Genomic DNA, 19,399 nt, shown 5'->3' with positions numbered 1-19,399 from the left:
ACCACAGGCCTATTGATAATTGTCCACTGTTAACTACCTAGCAGAGAAGGCAATGGCACCCCACTCCAATACTCTTTCCTGGAAAATCCCATGGATGGAGGAGCCTGGTAGGCTGCAGTCCATGGGGTCGCTAAGAGTTGGACATGACTAAGCGACTTCACTTTCACTTCACTAACTACCTAGGCTTAAGGCATATGAATCACGGGTTAACTTTGTATCTTTCTTTTCCTTTGTTCAGACTACTTTCAGGGAATTGGGGGAAGTGGATTTGGGTACATACTCTTAGGGTATAGAAGGTTTTCAGAAAAACTGGTCAAGGTCCTTGGCTAAGAGGAGACTCTGCCTTGGGCCCACCAGTGTAACAAACAGCATTCCACTATCTGCATTGTCCTTCTGAGTGAGTTTGTTTCCCGGAACGCATGGCTACAACATTATGAATGCTCTTTTTCTATATTTTAGGAAGTAGACACTCCCCTATCCCCTCCTCCCACCAAAAAAAAAAAAAAAAAATCTTAAAGAAAAGGCGAAAGAACTAGTCCTATAAATGGGGTTAATTTACTTTCCTAGGATTCACTTTTTTTTTTTTTTTAAGCAATTTCTCAGGACGCTGGCAAGCTCTCTAGGAGAGCAGTTTTCCACTCCGCGGGGCACGAGAAATTGCCTGGGAGGCTGGAGCATCACCAAGGCCTATTCATATCCCAAACATCACATGCCAAACGTGCCATCTTCTGCCTAGAGTTCCGGCGCGTCTGGGAACTAAGGGTGAGGGGCTGGGAGGGGCGGGCAGGCGCCCTCGGAGGTAGGGGCGCAGACCCAGCTGCGCAGCGCGCCCTCCCCTCTGGGTTTGCTGCGCTCAGCTCAGCCCTTGCGCCTCCCTCAGCTCTCTCCTCCGCCCCCCTTCGCCCTCCCCTTTCCCTCCTTTTCTCCTCCTCCTCCTGCCGCCGCGCCGCTGCCAGACCTCGCCAGTTCAGACCCACGGGGCTGCCCTCCCCTGCGCTCTCCCCTCGCTGCCCGGGCCCGGAGCGCAGCGCGGCCGCGCAGGTAGGAACCCCGGAGCGGGGGTCACACCAGCGCACCCCGTGCCCGCGTGGCCGCGCGCTGAGGAGTAAGTGGGGTGACTTGAGGGGTGCAGTGGACCTGAGAACTGCCCCCACACAGTGCAGGATCTTTCAGGCAGAGAGGGAGGTGGAGGTGTGAGGTCTCGGAATGCGATCTGTCAGGATGTGCGAGCATTAGGTGACATCTGTTTGGATGGGCATGTGTGTGCGTGCCGACAATCAACCGACAGGGCTTTGCCCGCAAACGAAGTTTTGAAACTTTCAGGGGGCCAGTGTGTGAGATTTAAGCCGCACCTGGATTTCACCGGAACTGGTTAGAAGCTGGAGCACTAAGCAGCTCCCCAGAGACAGCCGCCTGTTAACATACTTTTAAGAAAGGGGACCTCGCCTCCCTGAGGACGCCTGGCCGGCCGCCCTGAAACTGGTACTTCGGGCTGCGGTGTGGTTCCCCAGTTCTGGCCTTAGGGAGACCGGATCCTGAAGGTAGCATTTCGGGGACCGAGACACCCGTAAGGCGCGAGGGAACTAGACGCTTGGGCTGCTCCTCTACACCACCTGGGGCTTTTAAACAAAGCTGCTCACAGAGAACGCGTGGAAATGCCACTTGGAGAGTTTGCGCTGGGGAATGTGAGGAGTTCTGAAGGGCAGGTATTTTACTATGGGAGGAGATTGCTCCGGAGTTTCGCTGTGGTATTTTGTTTTAAAAAAAAAAGAAGCCAAGATAATTCATATTGGTTCACAAGTTTTTCTGCTGAACTTTGCAAGGAACTTAATGAGCGACTGATCTGATCTGATAACTAGCTGGAGGTGAGCTTATAGGGAAAGCCTTAACGTTCAAAGGAATATGAGATTTGCTGCCCCACTTCCACCCTCGGAAAAACAATGCACCGTCACCTTTGAAATTAATTACCCTGTATTCTTTCTCTTTCACCCCCTTTCTCGAGCCTATTGTAGGTGCAGTGTAAATTGCTTACCTTACAGCTTTTGTGTATATTCGTAGCCGGACAGTGTAAATCGAAATGTAATTCTGCAGCCGTCTTCAGCCTTTGGTGTCCCGTTTGGCCAAGGGAAAGTTGAGGAGGGGGTGGGGAGATGAGAAGTAGATTAGAAGAAGTTGTGTATGAAGGAGCCTCAGCTTTCTCCACCTTCTCTACCTTACTTGCTTGTTACTTTACAGCTGAAGTTTTATTTTCCTCCGCTGCGGATGCTAAGCATCGGTTTGTACTGTGTTTTATTTGAGATTCACGATGTTGAAAGCCCTTTTCCTAACTATGCTGACTCTGGCGTTGGTCAAGTCACAGGACACTGAAGAAACCATCACGTACACGGTAAGGGGTGATGGAATTTGAGATAACTGCGGTTCAGTGGGATTCTGTGGCACAAGGGAGACTTTATCCAGTCCTGCCAGTCTATGTGGGCTATTCTCTGCAGAGGGTAATAAATTAAACCAGCGTTAACAAGGTTCACGTTTAAGATATGTTGTAAATAGCCTGTCCTTTCAAAAGTTCATTTAGATCCCCATTTGAGATAGGGACCAAAATGTAAGGATTTATGCAAGGCCAAAAAGGGAAACTCCTTTAAAACAAAAATCAAAGTAAGCTACATGTTTATGAAACATTCAGCATATTAATGAGTATAAGTCATTGGAAAACATGAATTACTATATACATGCAGATAAAACCAGAACTCAAGGAGTAAGACTCAAATAGGAATGTTAAATATCATAAAAGCCCTTCACCTCATTTGTGCATGTGACTTATGTTCTCATGTAAGTGGATTTTCTCGACTTTATAAAGGCTATTATTCACTTACAATCTAACTGATAGCTCATATAAATGCCACTCAGATAGACATGTGTTACCAGGATGCAGTATTTGGTAAAATGCATTGTGTGAAATTTGGTTTTGTATTTTCTGATTAGCATATCTGATATTTCCAAGTAATCTTTATTAATTAGCTAATTGTATGAGTCAATCAACATTGAATAAAGTATTGAAAATATCATCATCTAACCACCCCTCCCCACCACTGCCCAGAATGGATGGTGAGAACAGAGAGCAGTGCTTGCCTCACTTCTGGTGAGTTTGTTTGCACCTCTGTTTTGTGTTTTCTAGTCTTTAATCAGTGTTTTGAGGCAAATGACATTTGTCCTGGATCAGAATATGAAAACCATATTTTTCTACTTGCTCCCAACTTAAAATTAAGTAATCTTACTCAAAAGAATTTTGAAAAGTTTTGAAAATAAAACTCTAAAAGTGAGCTAATGTTAATTACTGATAATAAACATTATCTCACTTTTTGATACCGTATTATCCCTAGAATGTTAGTATTCATCTGGCAAATGTTCCTTGTTGTCCAGATCAACTATAAATCAAATGGGGTTTAGTATAAATATTTTGTTAACTTAATGGTAAATGTAGTTGCTTCCTCTGCTGAAGATAAATAAAGCAAGAGAAATGAATACATGTGTTGTTTATCTTCAGATGAAATTGTTTTGTTCTTTGGGCTAAACTTACTACCTTCTTAGGGAGTTAAAATTAAATTAGCTACCCCCTTTTATATTCATGTAATAATAGATTTTATTGCTTTTACAACTGCTTATCTTGTACTCCCTTCCCTTTGCTAATCACCTAAACCTTACTCATCTTTGGCAGAGAAAGTTCCCTGTGGTTGAGACACTGTAGTTTTAAGACTGCTAACTAGGGTTCACCATTTATACCAGGTTTCTCAGATATGGCACCCTTTCTGTGCCAAGATTAAATCTATTCTCTTTTAAACTGTATATGGCTATTAGTTCATGGTTAAAGGACAAGATGTAACTATTTTTTTAGTAACTCCCTATGGAGACACTATCTCTTTTCATTCTCATAGCAAAGTATGAGCTAAGTGGCATGCTCTTACTTCTAGTAGAACTAAAGATCAGAGAGGTATCTAAATTAAGACTACACAACCAGTAAGTGGTGAAACTAAATTCAGTCTAGGCTTGTTTAATTGTGATCCATATTGAATGTCCTGGAACTGAAGACCTAAAACAAACTGCAAGTCTCCTCTATTTAGCATACAAATTTATCAAGTGAACTGCCATTCTGCCTGGCTTGAATGATACCTTTCAGAAGGATGGGATCATATCCATAAGATAGCCTCATATTCTCCTTTCATATTAAAGATAGGATCCATTCAGTTATGTATTCGTCATGTACCTGCCTTGTGCATAAGCAATTCTCATCACTATCAAAAGAATTCAAGCTTATTTGTTTACTAAAAAATTTCAGACCTTAACCTTGGGGAATTTACCTTGAGAAAAGTACTGTTGAAAAGTACAAAGTATTATGCAGCTTATACATGTTGCTAAAGAAATACAAAAGCAGAGGTAATTAATGTTCATACTGGCAACCCACTCTATTATTCTTGCCTGGAGAATCCCATGGACAGAGGAGCCTGGTGGGCTACCGTCCACAGGGTTGCAAAGGTTTGGATACAACTGAAGCGACTTAGCACGTGCTGCCTTCAATAAGCGACTGGCTTATTGAAGGAGTTAGAACTTGCTGCTACTTCTTGAAGGAAGTGAGGACTTTGAATTATTCTAGAAAGCCTGAAGAGGCACCTGAATCAGAAAAGGTGACATAATCAAAGACTAGAAGGGAACATAGCCAAGTCAAGATCAGGAGGTGACAAGGAGCTGGGTGGTGTGGAGAACCTAAAGATGGTAATAGTGGAAGATGAGGGGTCCACAGGCCCCTGTGAGCTCTTAGATGGAGGAGCAGTGTAACCAAGAGAGCAAAGAAAGGTTATCATAGAGGCTTGTGTGCAGAATGCAGTGATATGGAGACCAGCTAAGGAGATTTGCCTTCTCATGAAGTCAGGAAGGCTTACACCAACATGGGAGATATAAAAATGGATGCAAAAACAGCAGAGCTTGAAGGAAAATGATGGAAAAGTTGATGTTAAAATTGTTATTCTGGTTCCTGAGAAATGTGGTATACTGCCTTGGACAGTGTTGGTAAAAGTAGAAGCGTTAGTTTGGGAAATAAAATGAGTTTAGTTTTCACCTTATTGTCTCGGAAGTCAGTAAAATATCTAAACTCATCTCTGTCTCCAATCAGCTATTTATTTGCCAAGCATCTGTTGTTTGCCAAGCAACTCTTGGCTCTTATGGAAGAATTTAAGTTTATTTGTTTGTTTATTCTACTTTTGCTTAATCCTTCCTGAAACCTCTTCCTCAAATCTGCATGTGATCAGATGTTTTCTTGAGCTTAAGAATTCTTCAGAGGCCTCATCACTTAGACCAGCATGTCTCAAGAAGTAGCCCATAGATAACTTGTATCAAAATCACCTGAGATGCTTGTTAGGAATTCAGATTCCATGCCCCCTACCTGACCTACAGAGTCAGAGCCTTTGGTTGGTCCCAGGAATCGCATTTTAACAAGCACCAGACTGATTCTTAAGCATAATAAAGCTTGAGATTCACTGACCTTCAAGGTCGAATTCAGTTCCCACTTGGCCTTTCCAGAGAAAGGCTTCCCAGGTTTGGCCCTGCCTACCTCTCTTATCTCACTCCATCCACCCAGGACTACTGGTAGCTCCTTCCAGCTTTGCACCTTTGCTTATGTGGTCCCTCATCCTAGACTTACCACATCTCTCTGGAAAAAAATCCAACTCACTTGTAGCTTCGCCCATAAAGCCCTCCTTTCCACCCTGTCATGCCTACCCACAGTCCTGAACAGAGTCCATCACTCCTTCCACAGGTGAATTTGTCTCACGACACCTGACATCTTGCTTCAACTAATCTACCTGTCTGTCTCCTCTTCAGGCCTGCGAGCTGCCTGAGAATAGGAACAAGATCTTAATCATCTTTGCTTTCCCAGGGACTAGGATGGTGCCTGGTGTGAAAGGGTACTTGACAGATGGTTCTGTCAGTGAGTGAACTAGAGAGGACCTTTAGAAACTGAAGCTGGGAGGCAGGCCATGGTATGAGAAGACAGATCAGGACTTAACTGAATAGGAATGATAAGGACAGTCAGGTGCTGGACTGTTCTAAGAGGATTTAGAGAGAGGGGGAATAGTCAAGGGCTGAATAAAAGAACTCAGTTGGATTTTTTTTTTTTTTTTGGTAAAATTTATAATGTGGAAGAAGGGTCAAGTAAAGCAAAAAAAAAAAAAGAGAGAGAGAGATTACAGAATATTAGTATCAAGACAGAAAGGAATTCCAAGATGGTTAAGGGCAACTGGATCCAATGGAAATGCAACAAAAGACCTGAGACAGGTGGTGATTGAGAAGGGATCCCTGAAGCAGTCTAGTGCCCAGATGTATCTTTTTTAAAAAGCTACAGAATGTTAAACTACTCATCTCATCATCTATGTGGGACTCTAGTACCAAGACTATTGCCATAAATATGAAGCTTTTAGAGTGACTTCTTTGAGAGTGGATACTCAATTAATTGTCTCCTGGCTCCTCTTCACAGCAATGCACAGATGGATATGAGTGGGATCCTGTAAGACAGCAGTGCAAAGGTGAGCCAGCTTCAAAGACTTCCCATCTGATCATAGCTCTCTGTCCCCATCTAGTATGTCCTTCATGCCCCACCTGTATTATACCCAAAAGGTGTAAGCATGTGTTTACATGTTCGGTTTCCCCTGTAAGAAGATTCCTGACTTATTTTATTACTCACCACAGATATTGATGAATGTGACATTGTCCCAGATGCTTGCAAAGGTGGAATGAAATGTGTCAACCACTATGGAGGATACCTCTGCCTTCCTAAAACAGCCCAGATTATTGTCAACAATGAGCAACCTCAGCAAGAAACACCAGCAGCCGAAGGTGCGGGTGCAGCTGCAAATGCAGCCGCGACCTCTAGTACAGGCACTGGGGGTGTAGCAGCCACTGGCGTCGCTGCCAGTGGAGTGGTGCCTGGGGGTGGTTTTGTCGCCAGTGCTGCTGCTGAAGTGCAGACTGGCCGAAATAACTTTGTCACCCGGCGGAACCCATCTGACCCTCAGCGCATTCCCATCAACCCTTCTCACCGGATCCAGTGTGCAACAGGCTATGAGCAGAGTGAGCATAACGTGTGCCAAGGTAAGCTTGACTTTCTATGCTAATGAGAAAGTTCTTGCCCAAGTGCACCTTGTGGTGAGAACGACAACAGCTCTCATTTATTGAGAGCTTCCCCCTCGCCATTCTTTGTGCTAAGGGCTTTGCCTGCGTTATCATATTCAATCATCACAAAAATCATAAAAGGTAGTTGCTGCCCGTGTCGTCATCATTTTACAAATGAGGAAACTCTGTCTCAGAGAGGTCACCAATGGTTCTCAACCTTAGCTGCACATATTTAGAGTCACTTGGGAGCCTTTAAAACTTCTCCATGTCCAAACCACACCCCAGCCCAATTAAATAACACTCTCTGGGGGTGGGTTCCAGGAATCAGTATTTTTTTTAAGCTCCCCAAGTGGTTCCAGTGTGCAGCCAAGTTTAAGATCCAGGGGTCACACAGGTGGTGAGTGCAGAGCCAGCCTTCAAACCCAGACAGATGGGGCTAGAGTCACAGCTGTCAAAAGGAACAGTCAAATTATTCATTTGGAATTTGAAATTGTGCTGTCAAGCTACTCCACAAATGCCCCCCTTTAAGGTCTCTTAATTGAACTTAACAGTGACTTGTTTTCCTCACTGAGGAATAAAGAAATGGGACTTCTGCTTCTCATTACCTTTGAAGGAGTCTTCCCCCACTCACACTTATATCTATTCTTAAGCTCTCATTTGAGCACATTTCACTTATATCACTTGCACCATGGCACCATCTGCCTGGGTTTTTCTGTTTATTCTCACAAAGAATACACATCCGGTAGACTCATGCTAGCAAACTGATAAGAATCTTGGGCTTTGAAGACGTGTAGCATATGAACTAACTGGACTATGCTAAGGGATTTTGTTCCTCTTTGACTACTTAGCAAACCCTTTTAGATCTGCCTGATGTGGCCATAGAAGCTTCAGACTACTTTTTCACTGCCAGGTGCTGGCTGGGTACACCCCATATACACCATAAGTGCCTTGTACACACTGGCCAATAGGAAGGGCCCAGGAGTTCTTACCTTCTACTTACATAAGTGAAGAAGAGAGCACCTTCCTCCCTCAACACAGAAGGGTTCAACTAGGGTCACCTAGCTGCTATATAAAGTGAAAGAAGCATCTTTTGGACTTCTAGGATGCTGCCCCTTATTCACGAGTGTTGAGTTTTATCTTCTGTATAAAAATATAGTAGATTTTAAATGGTTTATAGATGAAGTAAGGAAACCTATCAGGCTCTGACTTTTATTATTTTATATTTTGCATTCAAATTTTCAGTATCCCACATCAAGAGCTAAGCCATGCTGTGATGGTGTCACTTTTCAGAGTGCCTATCTTATTAGCATCTGTTTTGTGTTACTGTCATGAGTCAGAATTCCAATATTGATGATGAATGCTTCAGCATCTGCTTGATATTCAGATATTTAATTTAAGGATTATGTCAAAGAGATAACCTCATGAGGTTATTTATATATATATAAATAAATATATATTTACAAATAAATATATATTTATATATGTATGGTGTGTGTATTTGACTGAATATTGGTTTAAAAATACCTTGAATTTATTTAAAATACCAACTTTTAATTGTATTATTTAAATATATAATTATATTGGAAGGTTTGGTGGTATTTTTCCTGAAACTGAAAAGGTTTGGTGAAAGTTTTAAAGTATTGACTTACATATTAAATTATTTTTTATACTTCGGACAGATGTTTGAATGGTACTTAGGAGGGAAAAAAAGCAGGTAAATTCATTTATCAGAAACTACAAACTAATTTATGATCCATCATTGACAGCTGTGGTTGAAAGCAAGAAGAATGCCTAGAATCGAATGAAGTTCTAGAATAAAACATATTCAGGATTTACAACATGCATTGGTTACAGTAAAAACTGTATAATAAAAAGTGAATAATAAAAATGAAATCCTATTTAATCTTTCTTAAACAAAGATTTAGACTACCTTACAAAGTAAGGTCTTTTCTTCTTTGGGAATTTCTTTTTCAGTTATAAGCTAAAACTCTTAAATGCTTATGATAGATGCTAAATACATATTCATTGATTGTGTGCACATGAGGCATTTCCAACCCAAACTGTTTTGCATAATTCAACCAATTTCTACAATTTGAGATTGGGGGGGTCTGTATCATTAAAAGCAGGGTTAAAAGTTTTTTTGGATGACTTAAGGCTTAAGTTGGATTTCTTCCCATCACACACTTTTGCAAAGTGCCCATAAATGTGGATTTACTTAATTGTTGATAAAAGGGGGTTATTTCATATGATAACAACAGGATAATCTGTCTAGGGAATCTAACATAAGTCGAGTCACACTTGTGCCCGTTTATTATTGAGCTGATCAAACATGCAGTCCAGCTTCTTCTAATTGCCTACAGATGTATGACATTCTCATTCCAGGCCAGCAGCACAAAATAATGTTTTATAACCAATGTGAAAGTGTAGGGACTTCTGCTTAAAACAATAATGTGCTCCAAGGACCTGACAATATTACTGACATCATTGTAGAGTTTGAGGAACTTTCTGTTTTAATAAAGATCTCCATTCTCCTTTTAAATGTTGCGTACTTATGACCAGTAATCCAAACACATTTACCATGATTGCTGGATCAGAATAAATGAATGCCTTAGATGAGTCATATTTTTGCCATAAAATTATTTCGTTTTTCCACATATATTTTTCAACAGGTACAGTTTATCATCATATAACTTAAAGCTGAGGACATTTTTAATGTAATGACTGAAATCTGAACTGTATTTCAGTGTTAGTCAATTTTGCCTTTGCATGCACTATTATCAATCACAGTTGGCACTTAATAAGTTAAATACCACTAGATATTTTAAAATATTTTCTATTTTAGGGACTTCCCTGGTGGTCCAGTTAAGACTCTGCACTTCCAATGCAGAGGGACAAGAGTTCAATCCCTGGTCAAGGAACTAAGATATCTCATGCCACGTGTAGTGTGGCCAAAAATAAAAAAGTAAATAAATAAATGTATTCTATTTTGTAAATATATTTTTAACCAGCTTTCCATGTTTTAACATTTTTAGTCAAAACATGATTATTTAACCTTTATTCATCTATTTGTCCAGGTTTTTTTCAATTTTATGCAAAACCAAAGGGTTTAAAACATAACATCCAAATATCAATTCACAGTAAGCATTTTTTTCCAGGTAATTTTTACCTAATGAGCATGATACTGGGGAAGTCATTCACACTGAGAATTTCAAATGACAGGTTGCATCTTTCAGTTCAGTTGTCGCTCAGTGGTGTCTGACTCTTTGCAACCCCACGAATCGCAGCACGCCAGGCCTCCCTGTCCATCACCAACTCCCGGAGTTCACTCAAACTCATGTCCATCGAGTCAGTGTTTTCATCCAGCCATCTCATCCTCTGTCATCCCCTTCTCCTCCTGCCCCCAATCCCTCCCAGCATCAGGGTCTTTTCCAATGAGTCAACTCTTCACATGGAGTGGCCAAAGTACTGGAGTTTCAGCTTTAGCATCAGTCCTTCCAATGAACACCCAGGATTCTTTAGGAATCCTTTAGGATAGACTGGTTGGACCTCCTTGCAGTCCAAGGGGCTCTCAAGAGTCTTCTCCAACACCACAGTTCAAAAGCATCAATTCTTTGGTGCTCAGCTTTCTTCACAGTCCAACTCTGACATCCATACATGACCACTGGAAAAACCGTAGCCTTGACTAGACGGACCTTTGTTGGCAAAGTAATGTCTCTGCTTTTTAATATGAAATCTAGGTTGGTCATAACTTTCCTTCCAAGGAGTAAGCATCTTTTAATTTCATGGCTGCAGTCACCATCTGCAGTGATTTTGGAGCCCAAAAAAATAAAGTCTGACACTGTCTCCACTGTTTCCCCATCTATTTCCCATGAAGTGATGGGACCAGATGCCATGATCTTAGTTTTCTGAATGTTGGCAGCTATCAAATTTCATGAAGATCATTTCAGTGTCAGATACCTGGAGTCATGTAAAAATTAAGCTTTAGAAATTAATTATTTTTCCATGAAATATCATCCACCTCCAAGACAACAGATATTCATCTGTTCCAAAAGGAAGTTGGATCTTTAGTGCATAGTCACTATGTAATCTTCAAAGGATATGGAGTTAGAAAACACTAGTTCAAGTTGAGAAAGAATTTTTTTTACCATATATAATGTTCTAAGAGCCCCATTCTTGTAGGGGAAAAAATAAGAGAAATATGAAAACCAATTGCCCAATTGAAAGGAATTTGTCCACTTAATTAAACTTTCAAAAATTAAATGTAGAATATTTTGAATGGCTGGTAATTAAATCATTACTAAACTCAGCCAGGGTTTGCAAGTATCATTACTTACTTGCTAAAGAAACCATGCCATTAGAAAATGAACTTGATACAAATGTCTAATAAAGCTGATTGTGGAGTCAAATCCAGAGTGCAATTCCTGGCTTGTATTATATAAGGTATAACTGAAAGATGTGAAAACATATCCTGGGGTTTCCAACCATCTCTGTCCACCCAAGACTGTCCTGAAAACTAAATGTCCCACTTCCCTGGAAATGCCTCAGTCCTGGAGAAATGGCATTGTTGAGCACCTCAGAAAACCCCCAATAACCAAATGTTCTGCACACCACAGCCAACAGTGGGAAAGTTTCAGTGTGAAAGCCACTTTTTCAGGTTAAGGCATTGTTTGTCCAGTAAGTAAGTTTGTCCAGTTTTTTCAATTTGTTTTAAACTTTGAAAAACTATATTTCATTGATCTTTATGTACCTGGACAGAGCCTTTCTTTGCAGTTGTCAGGATTCTGCCCGTTTGTCAATTTCCACATTGTTCTAGATTGCATGTGTAGGATACCTAGACATTAGCACGTACATACTTGGATACATGTCATAATCTTTCCTCATTTCCACTGGGAAAAATTTTACCACTCAGCTGAATTAAAAACCATACTTCAACTACAAACTTTTGTTTGCCAAATTTCTTTTTTCAGTTTTAGCTGTATTTTCAATGATTTTATTTGATTTCTGTTATTATTACCTATGATGCAGGAGCAACTAAAAAGCTAAAAAGAGAAATATACTGCCTTTTGTAAAGCCTAAAGGAATTAAGAAATTATATTTAGGGTTAAAAAGCTCCACACTCTTGGAGACCATATATTATCCTCTGCACATTTCTTTATAAACATAACTAAAGTAGTATTTTGAAAAGGAAAAAAGTTATTATCTATACAACTACTTTAAGAAAGAGAAATCTGAACACATAGAGAGTCTCAGATGTTAGGGACATCTCTTGTTGGCTTCTTTCATTTGAAACTTAAATGATATCATGTCCAAAAAAGGATTTATAAATTACAGTGTAATCAAGTAGCTTAGCATACTTGGCATTGTCATTACCAAGCAACTTTCAAATACTAGCCTTTCGTTGATCCTCACTACTGTCATTAGGGTCTCTGGTTGCTCCAGTTAGTTTTGTGAAGAAGTGCCTAATTTTTGTTATATATAATTATACAACCCAGCAAAGAGCTTTGATCCAGAAAATAGATATTTTGCAAAAAGAAGACTATAATTGAGTAAATTATTATATTAACAGAAAAGAAATATTTTAAGCAGAATGTAAAATAGGTATTTCACCTACTAATAGTTTATTGTGTTTAGTTGTTAATTATCTTTGAGTATCTTAAAATTCTCTAAGGCCATGTAAATAGGAGTTGAGTTTATAGGGAAAACTTAATTACTTTTTAAATAATCTGATGCCATATAATTGCATTGATTTCCTCCTGAAAAATCTAGCATTGTTTCATTATTTACATCTCCAAACACTATAGTCATCAAATTTCAGTTAATTTAAGACCCATTTTAATACACATTTGTAAATAATATGTACATCTTTGTGATTCATGCATAGTCAGAAAATTCCTTCATAAAAATTGAATGATAGTTACTTAAGGTAGAAGGATGGAAGATAGCGATATGATCACACTTCTGCCACAAAAGACCAAGTTATATAACTATTTAACTCAATGATTTTCTAAATGTGATTTCCAGACCAGAAACATTAGCATCATCCAGTAACTTATTAGAAATGCAAATCATGGGCCCCATCAGAACTATTGAATTGGAAACTCTAAGGATGGGGCTCAGCAATCTGTGTCTTAACAATCCTATGATTTTGATCCCTACTCAAGTATGAGAACCAATGGCCTAACATAATTTTAACCTCAGGAAGTTGCATTCAGTTGTAAAAATCAAAGGGTGGAGTCAGAATACTTTATGTGGGATATGGGAAGTAATGAAGAGAAAACATCAAAAATACTTTCTGCTTATGGGACAGAATAATATGTCTACTTCTCATCACCAGTGCCCTCATCCCCAAATATGATTGGCCATGAGTCCTGGTTAGGACTGTATTCCTGAACCAAGAGCATATATGTGCAATCTAGAGGAAAGGGGGACATCTTAACAAGAATACCAGAGGTTTTTCACCTCTCCATGAAGCCTGCAAGTGTGAAATATTATGCTGCTGTCCTGTGCTCAGTCCCTCAGTCGTGTCCGACTCTTTGTGACCCCAACGACTGTAGCCCACCAGGCTCCTCTGTCCATGGAATTCTCCAGGCAAGAATACTGGAGTGGGTTGCCATGTCCTACTCCAGGGGATCTTCCCAACCTGGGATCAAATCCACATCTCTTGCGTCTACTTCATTGGCAGGTGGATTGTTTACCACTGCATCTGGGAAGCCCTGTAAAATACTATAAATGCCCTTAAATTGTCAGTAGGTGAAACTCACAATTATGTTTTGGCTGTGATAATGATTGGTGCTAAGTGATACCTGTACCTTTTTTTTTTTTTTTGCCCATTTATTCTTTTTTTTTTTTAATTTTTAAACTTTACATAATTGTATTAGTTTTGCCAAATATCAAAATGAATCCGCCACAGGTATACATGTGTTCCCCATCCTGAACCCTCCTCCCTCCTCCCTCCCCATACCATCCCTCTGGGTCGTCCCAGTGCAAGGCATCCCCCTTACACTCAAGGCACAGACATTGTGTGGAGGTTCAGTTCATGTAGAGTTGCAAAAGAGGAAAATGTTGATTCTGATTTTGGCCTTAACAGTGTGCTTTTTTTTACCAAACTGATAGGAGATCCTTTCTATACCAGATACATAGCTGACATCCCTTTTAGATTCTGTGAATATCATCAAATATTAGAATACTATTCGTTTGAGTATCTTCTGTTCAATTAAAACTTTATAAAAGATTTGCTTCCCATCAAAGACAAGATTCTTAAAACTAATTAACACTTAATCTGCAGAATGAATTTTCCTCATCCCATAGAAGCAAAAAGAAGCAGATTAGAGTAGAAATGCAAGTCTGGGTAACTTCAGGAATGTGCACTGGATATTCATTATCTCTTTCTCCAGAAGGAAATTTCAAACCAGAGTCTCTGAAATCAACAAATTGCCCCATTGGTAAAGATTGCCTTTGCACTTGTTGAATTATTGGCACAATTCTGTTCTTTGAAACCAAAGAGTAAACAAAATTTGTCCCAAATGTGTTTGATTTTGCACGAATGTACAAATAAGTAATCGGTGCCACATCTGAAATTCATTAGCATGCTTCTTTTTCCAGGAGGTAACTGCAAATTGCACACTCAAAAATAAAACTGATCAAGAAAACTGCATTCAAATATTTGTAGAAGAAAACAGCTCTCATTGTAAGCATTTAGCCACAATTGCAGACTTGTAGCTTGAACCTAAATGATTTGTAAACATTTAATAAAGATGAAGTGAAGGAATGACATGAAAGGAAGGCTGAGTGCCAGGATACTGGCAGCAGCATGGATAGCTTATTGCTGTCAATTTTGTATAACCACAGATTAAAAGGAGGGACAGAGTGTGAATTAATGTTATATAAATGTATACTAAATAGAGACTTAAAAACTTAAGATATTTGGCTAACTCAATCCTAAAACTTGAACTACCTTTAAAATAATTGTATGTTTATACTAATCAAGGGTAACCAAGCAATATCACGAGTGAAATTGATCAAACAGAATGCAAAACCATTCAGTTAGTGTTCAGTAATTCCATCAAATTTTAAGAATCACTTTTTGTTGTTAAGGCACTTTGGTAGGATCAAAGTAGGAGTGGACATTGTCCTTTGGGAATTCGCCATCATCAACCCATGAATTATCAAATAACAATAAAAGAAACAAAATACAACTCTGGAAAATAACTCATGGGACATCACGAGAAATACATAATAAATTGCCGGAAGTAGTAGCAAAATCAATATGTGATACAGGTATCCTTAAAATTTACTAAAATCCACATTTGGACAAAAAAAAGAACATGTTCCCAGATATATGGTGAAGAACAAAAGTCTGGTTCCTTCCTGGAATGGAATATTTAGAAGAGAATAATGAGGGGAAGTTGAGAGTTCTGAAGAGGAAATTAAGATCCAAACAGCGAGGGAAGTAAGCATCATGTAGACAAGCCAGAACAAGGGAAAAACAGCTTTGTGTCAATGTTCCTCCTACTCAAGAGTGGTTTCCCAGGAGACTCCCCCAGAAGCAGGGTGCTGCCGATAGGAATGCTAACAAGGTTAGGGGCAGGGGTATGTGGAGGAATACAAAATTAGACAATACCCATGATGCTGAAGCACTGCAGAGCAAACATTTATGACTGTTCCATCCTCAGTAACTCTTCCCAACAAAATACTAATGTTGTCCTCTAGCTCTGTCTCAGTATCTTCCTAAATTATGTCCTATTTTACTTACTATTGAAATGGCACTAAGCAAATGTTTTGTGTTTGTGTATGTGTGTGTGTGTGTTGTTTGAATAAATGAATGGTTTTTAATCTTGAGAGAATTCATGCTTAAAGTTTACTTGAACTCTAAAACCATCCTTGAAAATGAGCTATTATGTATACCATATATGTATAAATTATATTTCCCAACTCTGTATGTATCAAACTTTTTATTAACAATGGAGGTCTTAGATATCTAGTACCTATCTTAAGCTTAAGACATTTGAAAGAAGAAACTATGAAATTTATTCTTTATATTATGGATTGTTAGGTTTTTAAAAAACATTGGCAAATAAATAAGTTGCTATTATTCCTAAAGCCAGACTAATAATAAGAAACACTATAATTCTTTTAACTTTCTGACAAGCCATTTAACCAGTGATTGCATCTCTGTATCAGATATATCCTTCATCAGAAATAAAATGGTGAATAATGAAAATACAGTTGGCTCAGGGAAATGTTAATATTTATGATATTTGAAGTGAAACAATCACAAGGCTGAAAAAATGTTTATGTAAGCTCTCCAATACTGTGGAGGAAATCAGGGCACTGGGTAAAACTCTGTTAAAATAAGAGCAAAAAAGGAAGAAGGGATCAGAGCAATCTATCTTGGTCCTGTCCCTTGACTGCAAGCCACAAACTATGTGTAGTTTTTTTGTTGTTGTTTTTTGGTTATGTAATTTTTTAAAAAATTGAAATATAATTGACTTACAATATTGTGTTAATTTTAAGAGTACAGAAAACTGATTGAGTTATATTTTTCAGATTTCCATTATGAGTTATTAGAAGATATTGAATATAGTTCCCTATGCATGTATGCCCAGTCGTTCAGTCATGTCCAACTCTTTGCGACCCCAAGAATAGCCTGCCAGTCTCCTCTGCCCATGGAACTTTCCAGGCAAGAATACTGGAGTGGCTTGCCATTTCCTTCTCCAGGAGATCTTCCCGACCCAAGAATTGAACCCGTGTCTCTTGTGTCTTCTGCATTGACAGTCGGATTCTTTACCACTGAGCCACCTGGGAAGCACATAGTTCCCTGTGCTATACAGTAAACCCTTGTTGCTTATCTATTTTATGTATAGTAGTTTGTATATGTTAATACCATACTCCTAATTTATCCCTTCTCCGCCTCCATTTCTCCTTAGGTAACCATATGTTTGTTTTCTATGTCTGTGAATCTTTTTCTGTTTTGTATATAGATTCATTTGTATTATTTTTTAGATTCCACATATAAGTGATACCATAAAACATTTGTGTGTTACTGCTTCACTTAGTATGATAATCTCTAGGTCCATCTGTTGCTGCAAATGATATATTTTATTCTTTTTTATGACATATTCCATTGTATATATATGTGTGTGTGTGTGTGTGTGTGTGTTGTTGTTGTGTTTAGTTGCTAAGTTGTGTCCAACTCTTAGTGATCTCATGGACGTCAGCATACCTGGCTCCTCTGTCCTTCATTATCACCTGGAGTTTGCTCAAACTTATGTCCATTGAGTTGGTGATGCTATCTAACCATCTCATCCTCTTCCACCCGCTTCTCTTGTTGCCTTCAATCTTTCCCAGCATTGGGATTATTTCCAAAGAGTCAGATCTTTGTATCAGGTACCCAAAGTATTGGAGCTTCAGCTTCAGCAGCAGTCCTTCTAATTAATATTCAGGACTGATTTCCTTTAGGATTGACTGGTTTGATATCCTTGCTGTCCAAGGGACTCTCAATAATCTTCTCCAGCATCACAGTTCAAAAGCATCAATTCTTTGGCACTCAGCCTTCTTTATGGTCCAACTCTCACATCTCTACCTGACTACTAGGAAAACCATAGCTTTGACTATACAGACATTTGTTAGCAAAGTGATGTCTCTGCTTTTTAATAAGCTGTCTAGGTTTGTCATAGCTTTTCTTCTAAGGACCAAGCATCTTTTAATTTCATGGCTGCAGCCAGTGTCTGCAGTGGTTTGGGAGCCCAAGAAAATAAAATCTGTTACTGCTTCCGCTTTTTCCTCTTCTATTTGCCATGAAGTGATGGGACCAGATGCCATGATCTTAGTTTTTTGAATGTCAACTTTCAAGCCAGCTTTTTCACTCTTCTCTTTCACCCTCATCAAGAGGCTTTTTAGTTCCTCTTCACTTTCTTCCATTAGAATGGTATTATCTGCATATCTGAGGTTGTTGATATTTCCTCTGGCAATCTTAAGTCCAGCTTGTGATTCATCCAGCCCAGCATTTGCATAATGTACTCTGCATAGAAGTTAAATAAGCAGGGTGACAATATACAGCCTTGACGTACTCCTTTCCCAATTTGGACCAGTCTATTGTTCCATGTCTGATTCTAACTTTTGCTTCTTGACCTGTATACAGGTTTCTCAGGAGACAGGTACGGTGGTCTCATATTCTCATTTCTTTAAGAATTTTCCATAGTTTGTTGTGACTCCGTAGTTTATTCTGATTTCCATTGTGTAGTCAATGAAGCAGAAGTAGATGTTTTTCTGGAATTCCCTTGCTTTCTCTCTGATCCAGTGAATGTTGGCAATTTGATCTCTAGTTCCTCTGCCTTTTCTAAACCCGACTTGTACATCTGGAAGTTCTTGGTTCACATACTCTTAAAGCCTAGCTTGAAGAATTTTGAGCATAATCTTACTAGCATGTGAAATGAGCACAACTGTATGGTAGTTTGAACTTTCTTTGGCATACTATATCTTTTTAAACCAATTGTCTGTTGATGTGCCCTTCGACTGTTTCCATATACTGGCTATCGTAAATTGTGCTGCCATAAACATTGGAGTGCATATATCTTTTCATATTAGTTTTCTTCTTTTCTGGATATATGCCCAGGAGTGGGATTGCTGGATCATGTGGTAGCTCTACTGTTAGTTTTTTAAAGGAACTTCCATGTTGTTTTCCATAGTGACTGTACCAGTTTACATTCCCACCAATAGTGTAAGAGAGTTCACTTTTCTTCACACTCTCTCCAGCATTTTACGATCTGTAAACTTTTTGATGATAGCCATTCTGACTGATATAAAGTGATAACTCATTGTGATTTTGATTTGCATTACACTCGCATCTGGTCCCATCACTTCATGGGAAATAGATGGGGAAACAGTGGAGACAGTGTCAGACTTTATTTTTTGGGGCTCCAAAATCACTGAAGATGGTGATTGCAGCCATGAAATTAAAAGACACTTATTCCTTGGAAGGAAAGTTATGACCAACCTAGATTTCATATTAAAAAGCAGAGACATTACTTTGCCAACAAAGGTCCATCTAGTCAAGGCTACGGTTTTTCCAGTGGTCATGTATGGATGTCAGAGTCGGACTGTGAAGAAAGCTGAGCGCCAAAGAATTGATGCTTTTGAACTGTGGTGTTGGAGAAGACTCTTGAGAGCTCCTTGGACTGCAAGGAGGTCCAACCAGTCCATCCTAAAGGAGATCAGTCCTGGGTGTTCATTGGAAGGACTGATG

At 39.3% G+C, this 19,399-nt stretch overlaps 1 protein-coding gene and 1 long non-coding RNA gene across 6 annotated transcripts in view; one reads left to right on the top strand and one right to left on the bottom strand.

Annotated features, from left to right (window-relative positions):
- Nucleotides 1-19,399, bottom strand: part of LOC109566091 (uncharacterized) — a 476,832-nt gene that overhangs the window by 218,177 nt on the left and 239,256 nt on the right. For all 3 annotated transcript variants that reach the window (XR_011569249.1, XR_011569250.1, XR_011569252.1), the window contains one exon: nucleotides 2,033-2,102. This is a non-coding gene — a long non-coding RNA (uncharacterized lncRNA). The remainder of the gene's footprint in view (nucleotides 1-2,032; nucleotides 2,103-19,399) is intronic.
- Nucleotides 894-19,399, top strand: part of EFEMP1 (EGF containing fibulin extracellular matrix protein 1) — a 69,619-nt gene continuing 51,113 nt past the window's right edge. For 2 of the 3 annotated variants that reach the window (XM_070798687.1, XM_070798686.1), the window contains exons 1-4: nucleotides 894-1,041; nucleotides 2,299-2,386; nucleotides 6,521-6,569; nucleotides 6,733-7,134. In XM_070798687.1, coding sequence (XP_070654788.1) covers nucleotides 2,306-2,386; nucleotides 6,521-6,569; nucleotides 6,733-7,134 — 532 coding nt within the window. In that variant the 5' untranslated portion in view covers nucleotides 894-1,041; nucleotides 2,299-2,305. Of the gene's footprint in view, nucleotides 1,106-2,298; nucleotides 2,387-6,520; nucleotides 6,570-6,732; nucleotides 7,135-19,399 lie in introns of all 3 variants that reach the window. The other variant, XM_019970177.2, reaches the window with a different exon arrangement.

The sequence above is a fragment of the Bos indicus genome, chromosome 11 (genome assembly GCF_029378745.1).
Source record: "Bos indicus isolate NIAB-ARS_2022 breed Sahiwal x Tharparkar chromosome 11, NIAB-ARS_B.indTharparkar_mat_pri_1.0, whole genome shotgun sequence".
NCBI lineage: Eukaryota > Metazoa > Chordata > Mammalia > Artiodactyla > Bovidae > Bos > Bos indicus.
This window is presented reverse-complemented; position numbering and strand designations above follow the sequence as displayed.